The sequence below is a fragment of the Magnolia sinica genome, chromosome 5, assembly GCF_029962835.1.
Source record: "Magnolia sinica isolate HGM2019 chromosome 5, MsV1, whole genome shotgun sequence".
NCBI classification, from domain to species: Eukaryota; Viridiplantae; Streptophyta; class Magnoliopsida; order Magnoliales; family Magnoliaceae; genus Magnolia; species Magnolia sinica.
Window position 1 is genome coordinate 93,176,562 of NC_080577.1, and position 17,523 is coordinate 93,194,084.

Here is a 17,523-nt window from a genome sequence, read left to right on the forward strand (position 1 = left end):
AAATTGGTCGAATTTTTCAATGGAATTTCAATGATTGTTAAAAAATATATAAATACATACTTACAAATCAAAACATTACAAAAAAAAAAAAACAAGTGCAAATAATAGGTTTTCTTTGTATGGAGTCTTAATCTATGCGTTGTCCAATTGAATTGATGCAAGTATATTCATATAATTTATAAATGTAAGAAGACGTGTGGAAACACAAGCAATACATTCAAAAGCAAAAGAAGAATCACTAGATCAGGTTACATGTTTGATTTTATGTTTGGACACAAAGATTGCAACCGCTTTGCGAGAAATTGGAAATTTTTTTATTTTTTTCAATTTTCCACAACTTGATCCTTCTCTTCCAAATCTCAAAATTGAAGCTCCCAATCCATGATTTTTCATGCAAACAATTTGACACCAATTTAACATAATTTACAGGAAAAAATTATCAGAAATAAAAAATGCTCACTAGATCGAACATGTGGTATATATCCCACTACTTCCACGTTTCATATCGAACAGGTGGGATACAAGATATATTGTGGGATATATCGGCCGATATCATCGATATTTAAAACACTGCCTATTGATAAATGATACTGCGATTTGGCAAGCAACTCAGCATCAAATCATATTGGCCAAGGTTGTACAGTTACCCTGTGATAGACTCAACAATGGGAAAACCAAAAACAAAAAATCCAATATGTATAAAGCCCTCTATCCTCTTTCACAAAGAGAAAATAATTTTCCTAAACTCAAAACCATGGCCATCCACATTTATGAGGCTCCCTTTTATCAAACACCGAACAAAATTACATTTCTAATCCTTCTCATACTTAAACAGGAGTTTAGACTAATCAAATCTAACTTCCTAAGGACCAATGACAATAAAGAAACTAAGAGTTAAGGGGGGAAAAACGAAAAGAACTTGCGCTGCTTTGTGCATAATTCCCAAGGTATTCTATAACGGTGACAATGGTTGCAAAAGCCAAAAGCCATTACTGCTGCAATACGGGCTGTAACAGCCATTAAGGTTTTCTTTTTTCCTTTTAAAAAAGCATCGGCTTCATAACGGACTGTTACAAGCCATTACGAGGCCATTGTGGGACTGTTACGGGTCATTTTTTGGGTAATGGCCATCCATTATGGCCCATAACGTGTAACGGATGCCTCCATTACCGTTATGTAACGGTCATTACGGCCCTATAACGGCCATTACAGTACACCATGATAACTCCCACTCTTTGGAGGTTTTGGCTCCTCATGGGGCCCACAACCTCTCTCCACCTCTTCACATTTGCTATGTGCCCTAAAAACCTTCAAAAGAACTGGAATTTGAGAGGAGAAATCACATGTATATATGACCCATAGCCACAAACTAGATGCAACTTGAGTATGAATTTTTGGATGCACAGAGCTCGGACAGCACTTCACTCAATCATATCTCACCCATATGATATCAGGATTGTGCGTTCTTCGGCTCATTGGAAAGTTGAATCAATAAGCTTTCAAACAAGATCAATTTCATATCATTTCGACACCATTTGGTCCCCCAAAAGTGGACAGCAGGTTCAATATGGGATCTAGATAGTTAGCCGGGCCATGGAGTCCATTATTATGTATAGAACGTTGGGACTAAATCAGATCCCAAGGTGTGTAAGATCATAGCCCAACTCAAAATGATCTCTACTGCCACATTTGATGGGTCCAAGTGAGCCAAAATGTCAAAACAATCCAGACCATCGAATTTATCCATGGAATGGTCTAGATATTCTACGTCGAACGTGGGACCCGTAGTTGGCAATTGATGTGATCCTCAAAGATCAAAGGTGTGGATCTTTGGCGAACCATCAAAATTCTATCCTTAACCTAATCAAGACAGTTCAAATAGTGGTTCTCCTGGAATAGTAATATTGATCCCCATGCGATGTGTCGAAAACACAACCTTTGAATGGTAAGATCATAGACCGTCTAAAGATCAACGATGGAGATGACATGGCCTCGATGCGAGTTGCATCAAAACCCTCAAGTTGAAAGAAACTCTCCCTTGAGGTTTGTTTCTTTGGGAGTCCTCAAACAACATGCAATGCACATCAAACGTCAGATTCGTACCACCTAACATTAATTGAATGGAGCAAATGCGAGCGCTCCTCAAGCGCTTCGTGAATGACTCTAATGTACTTGGCGTGGTCATCAAATGATGGATGCATATGATGCAATGGTGGTGGTAGTGGATTGTCTATAATGATGAAAAAGTGATGGTGGATATTGATGTTGATAATGTCCATGCAACAATGGTTGGTAGTGATCGTGTTGATCTCTTCGAGTTCCTCGTCGAATATGGGTCATTTGTTGAGATCAAGAGATCCCCCATAGTGACTAGGCACATCTTTAAGATCAAAGATTTGGTCTAAATCATAGGTGACATGGGACTATAATGGGGCTACGTTCTTCATTACACATAGCAGGTGTCCGCTTTGAGATCTAGGCATTGCATTGCCAACATTGCACCATCCCTTCAATTTCTTATACTAGACACTTAACCACAATTTTCTTAAATTCAATCTCCTCAACTTGTGCCAAGTGTTAACAATAATCTTTTCTTTGTGATCTCGATCTCAGGAAGCCAATCGAGTTGATGAATGACTTAGATGGGAAACGTCTCAAGGGTGGTTAATTGTGGAAGATGGAGGGGATGGATTTAACTGCTTTTTTTAAACATCGTAGCATTTTGGTAGTAGATGGCAACAGATGGATTGGGCGGTTGGGAATCACAAAGATCTGTGCCAGCAAGACAAGGTAGTTATAACAAAATGGCACCGAGATCACTACTTGCTCTACTACCACTTGATGTAGTCGAGTACGCGCCGAATCCACGCCATAGCTTGCAAAAGTCAATGACTTTGAATCAGGTGAGCAAATTGAGTATAGAATAATAGAATCCTCCAAAGATCAAACCCAACTTCAATATCAAGAAATAGAAAGAGAATCCACCTTCTTCTTCCTTTACTAAAAGAGAACTTTTTACTTATTTCATCAAAAACTGAAAAATTACACTACAAAGAGGGCATCTATACTAAACACCTAATTGTAATCAATTTAAACCCTTCATAATCTTTTCTAACTTCTAATCTCAACCACACAAACTAATATAATGGAAAAATACTAAAATCTCAACTAAAAACTATTATAATGTAAAAATACCAAAATATTAACCTCTCAAACTAATATAATGTAAAATACCAAAATACCTCAAAACTCAAGCAAGCAACTAAAGCAAAGCAAATTGGATAGTAGACTCGTGGGGCCTACAAACAAATGCAAATGTTGTCCACCAAATCGAATACAAAGATCCCCGAGCAAAGCCACGGAAATCTGGTTTATCACGGGCCATGATTATAAGCATTTCGATGGTTATGGATGAAATAAACTTGGGCCCCATTTTGTACTGCATCTCAATAAAATTTTTTTAAAAAAAAAAAATGTCAATGAATGGGAAATTAGGATTGTTTAAACCAAATTGATTTTGGGATTGTTACTTAGCGATAGTGATTTCCACAATCTAGTCAGTTTAATTTGAGATAGTCTGCCATGTATACAATTTTTTAGTGTCTGTGTATCAAATGCCATAAATAATTCTACATGGGTCCTACGAATTGGAACTTGTACCACAAACAATTTTACACCTCCGGTGGGTCACATGTCTATGTCAAAATAGATAGGTCTGATATGGACGATCCACTATTTTAATACATGGAATATGTATACAGATATTCTTTATTTATTATTTACTTATATAATAATCGGGTTCCGGTGAGCTTGGGGTATGAAATGGGTATATCCACAAGCCCCATTTATTAATCGGGTTCAAAAAAACAAAAACCCAAACCCACACCCGTTAAGCTACACCCACACGGCCATACCCGAGTCATGTTGAGCTGGGCCCCTGCTCAAAACTCCTAGATCTATTGTTTCACCTAAAAATTCAGCCCAACCAATCTCCCTCCACCCCACTCCAAGTTACATACCCCAAGTAAGCCCCTATACGCCCCCATATCTAAACCGTAGGAGCCCCTAGTACCCTTAGATCTACATTCACGAACAAAATTCAGCCCTTATATATAAACCAGACAACTTCTAAACCTTTGGTCTACATGAACCCAAGATAATGAAAACGGCCATTTGGGGTACTTCTTGGTCAGCAATCTTAATTAATTCCTTGTTGCCACTCCTATTGTTACTAAAATTGCATTCCAAATACTTTATTTTAGTCTGATTAATTTTAAAACCTTTAGATTCTAAAACATCCCTCCATAGTTATATATAAATATCTAACTTTCGGAAAGCCATAAAAAAAATAATAATAATAATAATATCCGCTTCGACATAAAAAGGTAAAAGAAAACATATTCAATTTAGAACATTCATGTGCAAGATTTTGCATGTAAACTAGTTTTCAAAAAGGTTAAACACATGTAATAAAAGAAAAGGAATAGTAAAAACATTTAGATATTGAACACAAGTTTTAGAAACAACAGAAAAGCAAATAACTCACAGTGGTGTGATGGATGCCGGTTGACTTCCCAAGTAGTTCATGCTCTTTCAAGAACAAAAGTTCTCCATGGATGGGTAAAAAATGTTGTGGCTTCACAATATTAAGTACTTCCTCCTTCAAGAATAAATATAGTTTTTAGGAAGCTGTCATCACATAGAACGGTAACAAAGATCAATATATGCATGTTCGGAAGAAAAAAAGAAACGTAAAAGAAGACACCAAACCTATAGAACCAACCATGCAACAGAACCTATATATTTATTGTTGGATTTTCTGAGAGGTAGAAGCAAAAACTATAAATTTTCAAAAATTCCGAAAGCCAAGGATCTTTTCAAGCAACTTAAATATGATAATGTAGATTAACTAGCAATCACAACTGAGGGTAGCAGGCAAAGGCTAGGGAATTGCCACTAACTGATTTTGACAGAAATTAAAGACAGAGGAACCTATGATCCTAATTTTTCGAAAGCATGTGATTTTTTAAAATTGGGACTGACAAGCATGGTGTGCCGTAAAGGCCGTTACGTAAAGGTACCGGTGGCAACCGTTACACGTTACGGGGTCGTAACGGCCGTAACAACCGTTATGGAAAAAAATGACCCGTAATTGCCGTTAACGGCACATTACGTCTCCTATAAAGGCCATAATAGCCCCATAATTGTCCATTACGGGACAAATACAGGTTTTTCATACTTTTTAATCAACATTACAGGGCAGATACATGTTTTTCAAGGGTTTTTCCAATAAATAAATAAGAGAGACCGTAATGGTCGTTATGGGGCCATAACAGCTGTTATGCCTCGTATCGTAAAAGTAACAGTGGTGGCCGTTATGGCCACCGTTACCGTTATAGAACACCTTGCTGACAAGGTCTAAAACTAGCAATTCCATATAAGGGCCATGGAGATGGGGGAAGGAAGGTGTCAGGCATCCTTCCCCATGGACCCCACTCATGCAAAAAAGCATAGTCTTTATTTCTAGTGGGAAGTGAAATCCCAGAAATGGAATTTCTGCAGAGTTTTCTTTAAAAGGGAATTCAGAAGAACAAAAGAAAGAGAAATGGAGGAGATAGTGGATTGGCTGCCATTATCTCCTCTTCTTGAACTTGTTCCTTAAATCCACACCAGAGGGTCTTGTCTCATCAAGGGTCTTTAATGCACATGGAAATGGTGGTCAGTACTCTTAAGGAATTCCTTTCCCTAAGGTTACTGAGTTGGTTTGCACAACCATTAGGTTGGGCCATACTCCTTAGCCTTGTGGGATTTTTCTTTTCTTTTCTTTTTTTTTTTTCTCTGGATTCTCCTTCGAATTTTTCCATGGGATGGCTCAACTTTGGGGATTTCAAGATCAAGACCTCTCTCTTGGGGGAGAGTGGTCTCTCTTTATTTAGCTTGCGAATGGTTCTAATATTAAATTCATAGGAACTGAGAGGTTTTTCTAAAAGTTAAACGGGATTTTGACTGCTTGACAAGCAGCATAATCTGGATGGTTAATTGGGTGGTAGAATGGTGAATTGTGGTACTATAAGGCAAAATTAGGACGAATAGCTTCTATGAAGTTTACAAGAGGTTTTGGTTTAAATGGAGGAGTATTTGGCAAATACAAAATTCGAAAGTTTTTTAAGGGAAGGATAGTGATTTCAACAACCAAAGATTAGTCAGGGATAATTTTGTAGGAGGATGGGAGGTTATGGTCTGGTCAGGTGTCCGAGGGATATTTTGGTCAAAATTGGGCCGAAGAAGTCCAACAAAATGAAACAATGCTTATGATTTTCGTGCTCTACAGATGATCAACGAAGAAAGAGTTTAGTCAAACATTAGATGAATATAGGAATGCGAAACAAAGCCCATGGATCTCCTAGAGCCTCTCACATCCAATCCCCTAGCTCTTCACTCCTAACTTTTCTCTACCATGGGTCTAGAGGAGAATCTTTCAAGTTTCTAGGATTTCTCCAAAAGAGAAGAGAGAGAGGTTAAGGTTCGGTATGTGATCCATCATGGTTGTTTTAAATAAGCATAGTCCCTTTGTCATAGAGGTCACCAAATGCCCCAGCAAATGAACATGCTCAAAAAAACCTCAAAAACAGTTTAACTTTATGCCTATTTCCATACCAACCATAAAAAATGAGTCCAATATTCGCAAATACCCAAAGAATCCTCAGCATCCAACTTGGGAAGAGGGATCAATTAGACCTCAACTGTTAGATCTCCAATCAAATGTAAGAAACTAAAGAATACCAGTCAAATTTATTTTTTTTCAAATAATCTAATAGATATAATGTTACTTACAGAAGGTAAGTAATCTAATACCAGTCAATTTTTTTTTGTCAATTGGTATCGACAATGTTGTGGTTATGCTAGAAGGTAATCAGAAACAACCGCGGTTCGGAAATGCTAGAAGGTAATCGGAAATGCTAGAAGGTAATCGGAAACAACCGCGGGAGCAGTTGCTCCAATCAGAACGACGATCACTCTTGGATCGTGCTGCCCAGACAATTTGCGATAAACAGCGAGACACTAACAAGCGTCTCTGGGGAGACTCTTCGACAGAAGTGACCGCGACGCCGACCTAGGTTCAACTTAGCATATCTCACGAGGAACAGATCGTCACTTGGAGGAAGGTGAATTGGTGGAAAGACATGAAGCTGGCTGGCATGAGGTTCAGCATCAGAAGAAAACCTATATTGCGGCCCCGGCCAGAAATTGGGTCCGTTTTCCCACCTTATTTGTGAAAGCTTTTCCGTCCGGATGGTACCCTCTTAATGTTGAAAGGGTATTTGGTAGGGCCGGCGCAGTCATGGATGTGGTCATGCCCAGAGATCGGAAGACCGGTGCTTATAGAGGATTTGCGTTAGTCCGTTTGTCTTCCGAGGCAGAACTTGCAAGAGCAGTGACAATGTTGCATGGAGTTCGATTTGCAGGGAATCCGCTGTTAGTGCAAAGAGCTAGATTTGGGCCTCCCACTGCTTGCACCAAGAAGCCTCGCCCTCCCCCTCCCCCCTTGATCTACCGGCCTAAATCTGTTTCACATCCTCTTCCTAATCTTTTACCTCCACCACCCCCCGCCCCTCAGCGCCCTTCTCCCCAATCTGGGACCGCCTCTTTCAAGGTCCTTCTTCAGTCCCCTCAGACTTGTCCTCCCCGATCCTCTTCCTCACCCGTCCACCCCACAACCTCATTACCCAACCTCGCGGTCACTTCTCCTGTCTCCTCTAAGATAGGTGTTCCCATTATTATTGATAAATCTCATTTCCAGAGGGCTAAAGATGATCTCAAAGACTCGGTGGTGATTATTTGCAAAGAAGGTGCCTCGATATCTCAGGTGAAAGACTGGATAGCAGAAACAGCGGGATTTCACCCGGGTAATTACAAGATCAAGCCGTTAGGTTATAATGAACTCTGGGTGTCTGTTTGTCCCGGGATTAATTCTGAAATGGTGATTATGGCTGGCCAACTTCATTCCGGTGGCCCGATGGCTACGGTGATGAGGTGGGATGAATTCTCGGAGTTTGGCTTCAAAACTGTCTGGTTCCAAATATGGGGAGTCCCATTACAACTGTGGTTCGATGAGTTTTTTTATTGCAGTGGCCGATTATTTGGGATCGTATGTTGAATTGGATATGAAGACAAAACTCGGAGAGGAAGTAGGGGTTATCAAAATTTGTGTTCAAAGAAAGAAGGGTTCGGATCCTCCTTCGACGATGAAGGTCATAGTTGATGATCGCTCTTTTGATTTCCCGGTGATTAAGGAAACGCGAGACGACCTGCTCCCTCAGTGGGGTGATCTCTGGAGAATTAGAGAGGATCCTTCGCCGGAACAAACGGTGGCTGCTCATTGTTCGCGATAGGGATGTGCACAAAATCCATGCTCCAGCGGAGCACCTTCTCAGAGGACTATCGACCCCATCTCTGCCAGCAGGCGATACGACGACTCCCTTCTCAGACAATCGACACGTGGAGCTGAACAGTCGTCTCGGCCGCCATCATCAATTTCTCGTCAGGCGAGCGCCCTGACTGAATCAAATGGAGGGACGCGTGGCATGCTAGACAGCTCTCACATGTCATGCAACCATGTTTCTGCCGATTATCTAGCGGCTTCGTCCGTGAGTCCAAAGGTTTCTCTAAGTGTTCATCCTTATCCCCGGTCTTCTCTCACCCCTATGTCAGGTGGTATTATGGCCTCTCCATCCTCGAGACTAAGTACAAGACGTGTGGCGCATGGAGAGGAAGCTTTGGAGAGACGGGTGGAAATCGGGGAGAGCGCTTGGGAAGATATTTTGCCTAATACATCTCAATTGCACGAACACGTGGAGGGAGGTAAGGATGACGCGTCGTGGACTCTGGGACAGATGGTGCATCCAGCTACATCCTTTCCGCTTATCCCTTCTAGCGGGCCCACTCTCTCTAACCCGCCTATCCTATCAGTTGTAGTTACCCCCCAGCCTCTTCCCTTAGCCTTTGATTCCCATTTATCCATCACCCCCGCTCCCCCTACGATTTGAGCTTGTTTTCAGGTTCAGATCGTCTCTTCGATTCTCACCTGTTATCCCACGGTACCTTGTCTAAAACCCTTTCTAGGTCGCCTTCTCCCCATTCTCATTCGGTTTCCTCCCTCCTGTCTGTCGACGCACTAGATATGGGCCCGCTTACCCTCTTTCAAGATGATATGGCTACGGATCTCCTTATGCCGGAACCTCTACAAATGATTGGCGACCCTCTGATCAAGCCGTCCATCTCCAAATCTAACAGATCTAAGCTCTTGGTCAAGATCCAGAAGAAAAGGTAGATTCGGGAGGCCATTGGAAAGGTGGGAAGATCCCTTGGGCTATCTTTCGGGGATAGATTGGAAGACTATATTGCCTTATTTCAACACATAGAAAATAGGGGCCGACCCATTGAGAAGCGAACTTCTCCAGTGAAACATCTAATCAAGAGTTCTAACTCGCGTGAACTACAACGGCTCCAAGCCAGCCCTAGGTTCATCTCAGCTGCGGTTTCCAAATCAAGGAGACAGGGCAATCAGGGCAGTGTAGTGACCCAATGAAGATAAACTCTTGGAACGTTTGGGGGGTAGGCTCCAAGCATAAAAGGAGCCTCATCAAGGCTACGGTCAGCAAAAAAAATCTTGATGTTCTGTGTCTTCAGGAAACGAAGGTATCCTCTTTCAAAAATCATCTCTTATCTTCCCTATGGAAAGCCAAGGACGTGAAGTGGCCCTCTGTCGATGCGGTTGGGAGTTCGGGTGGCATCCTCATTGCTTGGAAGTCCTCTAAATTGGAACTCATATCTTCCTCCTTAGGCATCTTCTCTTTGACAGTTACTCTCCAAGATAAGTTCACTTCCATTCAGTGTCTTTTATATGTGATTTATGGGCCCACTAATCCTTCGCTTAGAGAAGATTTCTGGGTTGAATTATCGCAGGCTAGACAATCCTTCTCTAGTCCTTCCTGTGTGGTTGGAGACTTCAACGTTACGCGCTTTCCGGAGGATCATTCCAGATTAAGGCGTCCTTCTGCTGCTATGTTCTAATTTTTTGATTGGATCCAACAATAACAGTTAATCAATTTGCCGCTCCTGGGGTCACGCTTCACATGGACCAATGGTCAGGCGTCCCCTATTCAATCCCGTCTGGATAGATTCTTGGTTTCTCCTGAATGGCTCGAGACGTTTCCATCTACTAAACAAATTGCCATGCCTCGAACTACTTCCGATCATTGCCCTATTATCCTGTCCGTTGAAGACATTAACTGGGGTCCGAAACCCTTCAGGTTCAATTCCGCTTGGCTTCATTTTGTTGGGCTTCGGCAAAAGATTATTGGTTGGTGGTCTTCCTTTCAAGTTAACGGGTTTGCCGGCCATAAGCTGCTCTATAAACTCAAACTTCTAAAGGCTAAGCTTAAGGAGTGGCGCAAGGAGGAGTATCATCAGAGGGAGGCTGAGATTAAAGCTCTACACCTTGAGCTTCAGAACATTGACGTCAAGTCTGAAGGAGCCCCGATGTCGAAGGTCTTGACCAAGCGCATCTCCATCATTCAAGAGCTCTCTAACAAAGCCCTGGAAGACGAAGCTTCCTGGAGGATTAAATCAAGAGCCAAATGGATAGCAGAAGGGGACAAAAATACTAAATTTTTTCATCAAATGGCCAATATGCATTCCCGGGCTAAAGTGATCCTCAACATTTCTGATCAGGGCAACATTATTGAAGATCGAAAGGAGATTCAAGATCTGGCTATGTCCCATTTTCAAGAGCTCCTTTCTTCCGATAACTGGGTGCGACCAACCTTAGATAACATTTCTTTCAATAAGTTGCAAACGGACGAGGTTAATAGCTTGGAAGCTCAATTCACGGAGGAAGAGGTTAAAGCAGCGGTTAATGCCATGGGAGGGGACAAGTCTCCTGGCCCAGATGGCTTCCCGATCAGCTTCTATCATGCTTTCTAGGATGTTGTTCGTCAAGACGTTCTCCAATTCCTTCAGGAATTTCATTCAAGAGCCAGACTGTCGAAAGGTTTGGGTGCCACTTTCATTTCTCTCATTCCTAAAGCAGCAGGCGTGTCTTCCTTTAGCCAATACAGGCCGATCAGTCTAACAGGGAGCCCCTACAAAATTTTGGCTAAGGTTTTATCTGTTCGTCTGTCCAAAGTTATTGGAAACCTAATCTCCAACAATCAGAACGCCTTCATCAGAGGTAAACAGATCATGGATGGCGCCCTTATTGCTAATGAAGTTCTGCACACCTGTCAAAAGTCGAAGTACATGGCGGTTTTCTGTAAACTGGATGTCGTAAAAGCCTACGATCATCTGGACTGGGACTTCCTCTACTATTTGCTCTGTCGGATGGGCTTTGGGGCCAAATGGATAAGCTGGATTGCAGCATGCATTGGATCAACCCACTTCTCCATTATCTTAAATGGATCGCCTTTTGGCTTTTTTAAGAGTTCTAGAGGCTTACGGCAAGGGGATCCTCTATCCCCTTTTCTTTTTCTTATAGTGGAAGAGGCTCTATCTTTTCTGTTGAAGAAAGGCCAAGAGCAAGGGCTCTTACGTGGCATTACAATGCCTGGTTTATCTGATCCCCTAACTCATATTCAGTTCGCTGATGATACTTTAATATTCTCTGAAGCCTCAGATGAGAAAATTGAGCATCTTCTCATTGCTCTTCGCTGCTTTGAAGCGGTTTCAGGCTTAGGGTAAATCTAAATAAATCAAAACTCCTTGGCGTTAATGTTCTACAACAGATTCTCCAAGAATTCGCTAATGTTCTCGGTTGCCGCATCGATTCGTTCCCAACCTATTTTGTTGGTCTGCCCCTTCCAGTTGGATCCCCGCCGAAGAGCATGTGGGATAGGGTCAACAGTAAATTCCATTCGTATCTGGCGTCCTGGAAATGCCGGTATCTGTCTTTGGGTGGTAGGCTGACTCTGATCAAAGCAGCTCTTTCCAGTCTCCCTCTCTACTTCATGTCCATATTCAAATGCCCTCGGGCAGTGCTTAATACCATGGAGAAAACGCGAAGAGACTTCCTGTGGTTTGGTAAAGACAATCAGAGCAAGTTTCATCTGCTTGAATGGTCCCAAGTGTGCAAAGTTTTTAAGGAGGGAGGAGCGAATGTGAAGATTCTGAAGCTTATGAATTCCACTCTTTTGGGTAAATGGGCTGGGCGATTTGCGGGGGAAAAGGATTCCCTTTGGAATTCGATAGTTAAAGGTAAGTATGGCGCTTCTCAAGGAAATTGGTGGCCTAAAGAAAGTTCGTATTACAAGGCGTCCCACATATGGAGAGGTATCCTTAAGGCCAAAGACCCTGTCATTGCTAACAGTAGATTTGTGTTGGGCGATGGAACAGTTATCTGCTTCTAGGAAGATCTATGGGTTGGAGAACAGCCCCTCAAGCTCTCTTTTCGGCATATCTACCGCCTGTCCCCCAATCATAATGTGCTCACCAACAGTTGTGGCTACTTCACGTCTGCCGATTTTGTTTGGAACATCACTTGCTCCCGAAATCTGACTAAAGATGAGGTGAAGGAGTACATTGCGCTGCTCGACTTCATATCAAACTCTAAGATCATTCCCTCGCACCCTGATAGTATTGCATGGCCTCTTGAGAAGTCTGATACATTCTCTGTCAGCTCTCTCTACACCATCCTTTCCGCTGCAGATAGATCTCCCTGCAATGTAACCCCGTTTGTCTGGAAATACCATGCCCCTCCTAAAATCAGATGCTTTGGCTGGTTAGCGGCTCGGAACAGAATTCTGACAATTGATAATCTGGCTAAGAGAGGAATGCCGATCGTGAACGTTTGCATCTGCTGCATGTGTAAGGTGGAAACTGTGGACCATTTGTTGGTTCACTGCTCCTATACTTCCTCCATTCTTTCACACTTCTGCGGGCTCTTTTCCCTCTCCTGGTGCGTTCCGGATTCCGCCGCAAAGCTGTTGATGGCATGGAATGGGGTCATTCTTGGAAAAATCAACCTGCAGATCTGGCGTATGACCATCCTAGCTATCTGGTGGGCTATTTGGCAAGAAAGGAACGAAAGATGTTTCAATAACCGATCAGCATCTGCTGCTGCGGTGGGGGCTAGGGCTAAAAGGATGATTTTAGAATGGGCTGTTTCTGTAAAGAACTTCTCTAGTGTCGATTTTACTTTTTTAGGTTGTTAGGAGCTCGCTGCTCCCTCAGCAGTTCTGCTCTTTGCTTTCTCTCTTTTGGCTTTGTTGCTGTTTGCTTTTCCTTTTAATGTTTCTCTTTTCGTTGCTTCTAAAAAAATAATAATAATAATAATGTTACTTACAGAAACACCTTTTCAACAAAGCATTGATTGCATGTCAGATAGATCTAACTTTCTAATCTCAATCTTATACATAAAAGCTTCCAAGCATGTGGATCTCATGATGAATTGTCAATAATCTTCCACCTTACATACAAAAACCATGCACCCAAAATACTTGGGCTTCAGCCACTTAAATGGCAAAATAGGATGGGGAATTAAAAGTACATGATCACACTTTCACTTCTAAAGTCCTAATAGTGATTTCCATAGACTATTGTAATCCCATCAAATACACACAGTACACATTGCTCTGTGAAATGCATTTAGTAAACATATCTTGATACGTATTAAACAGAAGAAAATTGTCCAACAAGAATGTCATCCAAATCAATTCAAGTATCATATTGGCTTTCCAAGGCATATATCCAGATTTATTGATTAAATTGTTGAAGGTTATGTCATTTATCAAACACCACCAAATATGGCTGCAATTTAAATTACCAAATAAAAGAATTTACAGATACATGGCTTACCAATTCCCCACGATATGCATGGCCAGATGTATGCAACCCTTCATTCTTACCCATTACAATTGTAGGACCCAGCTCTGTTATGCGGTTCAACATCTTCATCACTCTGTTCTCATTTCCAGGAATTACCTAGAAAGGAAAGATACGGTCAACTCAACTACTATATGCAACTGAAGATGATAGCAGGCTATCTCAACAAAAAAATTCACAGGAAGTATGCAATGAAATGATTGCATCACAGGAAGTGCGCAATGATGACACAACAAGGGCCTGTTTGGTTTTCCATAATCCAGGTAAATCGCTGTAAATAAGTAATTATTATATTTTTTCCCTTGTTTGGAAATGAGTGAGTAATTTCACCTAGAAAACCGGTCCAAAAATGTTGACTTAAATCCGTGGGCCCCACCATAATGTACATAATATATCCGTGTCATCCATCTGTTTTATTAGAATATTTTGAGGCTTGACCCGAAAAAATTAGGAAGATCTAATGTTCAATTGGCCCACATGAAAGGAAACAATGGACTTAATTTGTCCACCATTGAAAGTTGATTCTTTTACTGGGCCCACATTGAGGTTTATTCACCATCTAACCCGTTCATAGGGTCACATGGACATGGAAAAGTGAAAAATATAAATATAAGCCTGATCTAAAATTTCTAAGGGCCTCGACAAGTTTTTAATGGTAGGCATTCAATTCTCATAATTTCTTGTGGTGTGGTCCACTTGACCTTTGGATTTGCCTAATTTTTGGGCTCATGCCTTAAATTCATTTGGCATAATGAATGGGCGGTGTGGATAAGCCACACACATTATGGTGGGCCCCATATTTATTTTACAAATTCCTTGATTTAAGTGCTTAAAAAGTAACTGGTCAAGTCAGCATTGGGAAAGATGCATGTAATTACCTTGGTAAATAATGATTACACATTTACAAGGTAATTACACTTGAGCCAGAAAACCAAACAGGCCCCAAAAGAAAGTCAATATCAATGTAAGCCCATGGCATTGATCATGACACACACAGCCAGACACGCACGCACACGCACAAAAACATGGGAAATGATCCTATAGCAGTTGGCGCTGTACTGTAATGTAAATGAATTACATCAGACACGTGGAGAATCCACAGATTTCATTGGTGCTATATTATGTCGGTGTATGTGGTAATCTGTAAACCAGGATTTTCAGAATGAACAATCAATCGTTCCGTCTTAGAGTCAACAGGATTAAGTGCCTCAAAAGCCAACTAAGAGGCCATATATAATCTCAAAACAGAGTGAGAGAACTAAGGATGAGAGGAAGGGCCTCACGGCTGGACATATAAATCAGAAAAGAAGCCTAAATGACAATAGCCAGCAAACTCTTACTGCTGCAAACCGGATGTTGAGAATCTGAAGAAAAAACTACTTAAAAAAGCTACCAAACCTGAACGTCCAGCAGTATCTCCAACCATTCAGCAAAAACAATAAATCCCTCTGAAAAATTCTTCAAAGAATGAATAGAATAAGATATTTCAGCGATGTCTTCAACCGGACAGTAGACAAATCAGCGAGGGCTTCAACCGCATATTAAAGAGGCTTCAAATCTAGCAACACATTATTCAAAACCCTTTTTAAAAAATCCAACCGCAAGTCACCCCCTTCTCATGAATCACAAGGAGTTAGTGAGGAAAAGACCCCATGACTCTCAAAACAGAAAAAAGAATGAAGAAGAAAGAACAATGAACGGAAAAGAAGAAAAGAGGAAGAGAAGGTAACCACCAAAGATTGGGAAGGGAAGAAAAGGAAATGCCAAAAATTGTTGAGAATGATTAGAAGAAGAGGTAGAAAAGAGGAACGAAAGAAAAGAAGATTAGGAAGGGAAGGGAAGAGAAACACCACTTGTTGAGAAAAATTAGAAGAATAAAACTCACAGAGTTAAAAGGAAGAAGGAAAGAAAGAAGAAGAAGAAAGAACCCTTGGAGCACTTAGGCTTTGATACCATTTTAGAGGAGATAATTTGAGACAGACAGATAGAGAGAGAGAGAGAGGGGAAGCACATAGGATTGGGTAACAACCAATGTTTTAAATATCGACGATAGCGGCCGATATATCCCTCGATATATCTTGTATCCCACCTGTGCGATACAAAACACCCAAGTAGAGCCGATATATCCCACATGTTCAATCTGCTGAGCATTTTCAATTTCCGATCTATTTTCTTTTCTTGAAATTATGTTACATCAGTGTCAAATGGTTACAAATCCATTGGTTCTTCCTGTTTTGCATAAAAAATCATGGAGTTAGAGCTTTGATTTCGATATCCGTTGGTTCTTCATTTTTTATTTTTTTTTCAAATTTTTCCTTCAACCAACTGTCAATTGAGACTAATTTCAAAGTATTTAAGAGTATTTCATCACATATACTCTAATTTCGAAATTTGAGCCTAGGTGGTCCGATTTAGGGAAAATGGGAGAAAATTCGAAATTTCCCCAATTTCTCCTAAATTGCTTGCAATGTTGCACTCCAAACATGAAATCAAGCATGTATGAGGGTTAATCTACTAATTTGTTAAGTCTTTGTCAATTTTCAAAAAATAAAAATTATTTTAAATTAAAAATTATTAAAATATTACTTTTCCCGAAATTTCCCTTCAGCCAGCTGTCAATTGAGACTAATTTCAAAGTATTTATGAGTGTTTGATGAAATGATAATCACATACACTCTAAATGTTATGCATTCAATTTGAATATAGTTGCATTAATTCAGTTAGACAGTGCATAGGTTAGGACCCTATACAAAGGAAACCTATTATGTACACTTCTTTTTTGAGATGTTATGATTTAAAATTGTGTATTAAAGTCTTTTTTAACCATCCCTGAAGTTTTATTGAAAATTTCAACCATTTTTCTCCTGTTTCCTTAAAAGTGCGATAAATTACCCGATACAAGCGATATATCTCGTGCGATAACTTATATGTATCTGTGTCCCAAGGGTACAATACATATTGCGATACTGATATTTCAAACACTGGTAACAACAAGAGAAGAGTACAATTACATATATGCCCTTAATAGTAGGAAAAATAAAGAAAGACAAGGGACAACTAAGGAAACATAACAATAAAGAAAAAAGGCTAAGACTAAGGCCCATAACACACGAGGCCCAGGTGCATGTACCTGTGGGCCTAGTCATAGTCCCACACGCACATACACCTACATATTATAATGCAAATGAGTTGTGCATTAGACACGTGGAGAATCCAAAGCATTCATATGGCAATGTGGTGGTAGACATTTGGTAAAGAACAAGAAGCACTTGTGAGAAAAATATCACTTCCAAATGTCGGGAGTTGGAGAGGGGTTGGATGCCTTGTGTGACAACTGACAAAATGGAGAAATGAGTCCTCATTTAGAAAGTAATTAATGCAGGGGCATTTTCACACCGGGCTCGAATGGGGTAGCCCGTGGGATGCGGGGACACACTCAGGGTGGGTGACCCATGTGATTTGGGGCCCACGGGGGAGGTCTCGTGTTCGAGACTCCTCACCGAGGGTGATAAATGTAGAGGCATTTCACACCGGGCTCGAGTGGGGTAGCCCGTGGGATGTAGGGACATACTCGGGGTGGGCGGCCCATGTGATTTGGGGCCCACGAGCCCACGAGGGGGGGTTCAACCGAGGTCCTAACCCATG

At 41.1% G+C, this 17,523-nt stretch overlaps 1 protein-coding gene across 1 annotated transcript in view; it reads right to left on the reverse strand.

The window, feature by feature from the left end:
- The window catches only part of LOC131246315 (ribonuclease J-like), an 84,189-nt gene that overhangs the window by 21,965 nt on the left and 44,701 nt on the right, over positions 1–17,523 (reverse strand). Inside the window, exons 11-12 of the mRNA XM_058246291.1 lie at positions 13,852–13,977; positions 4,547–4,660 (exon numbers count right to left, since the gene is read on the reverse strand). Of these exons, the coding sequence (XP_058102274.1) occupies positions 4,547–4,660; positions 13,852–13,977 (240 nt within the window). The remainder of the gene's footprint in view (positions 1–4,546; positions 4,661–13,851; positions 13,978–17,523) is intronic.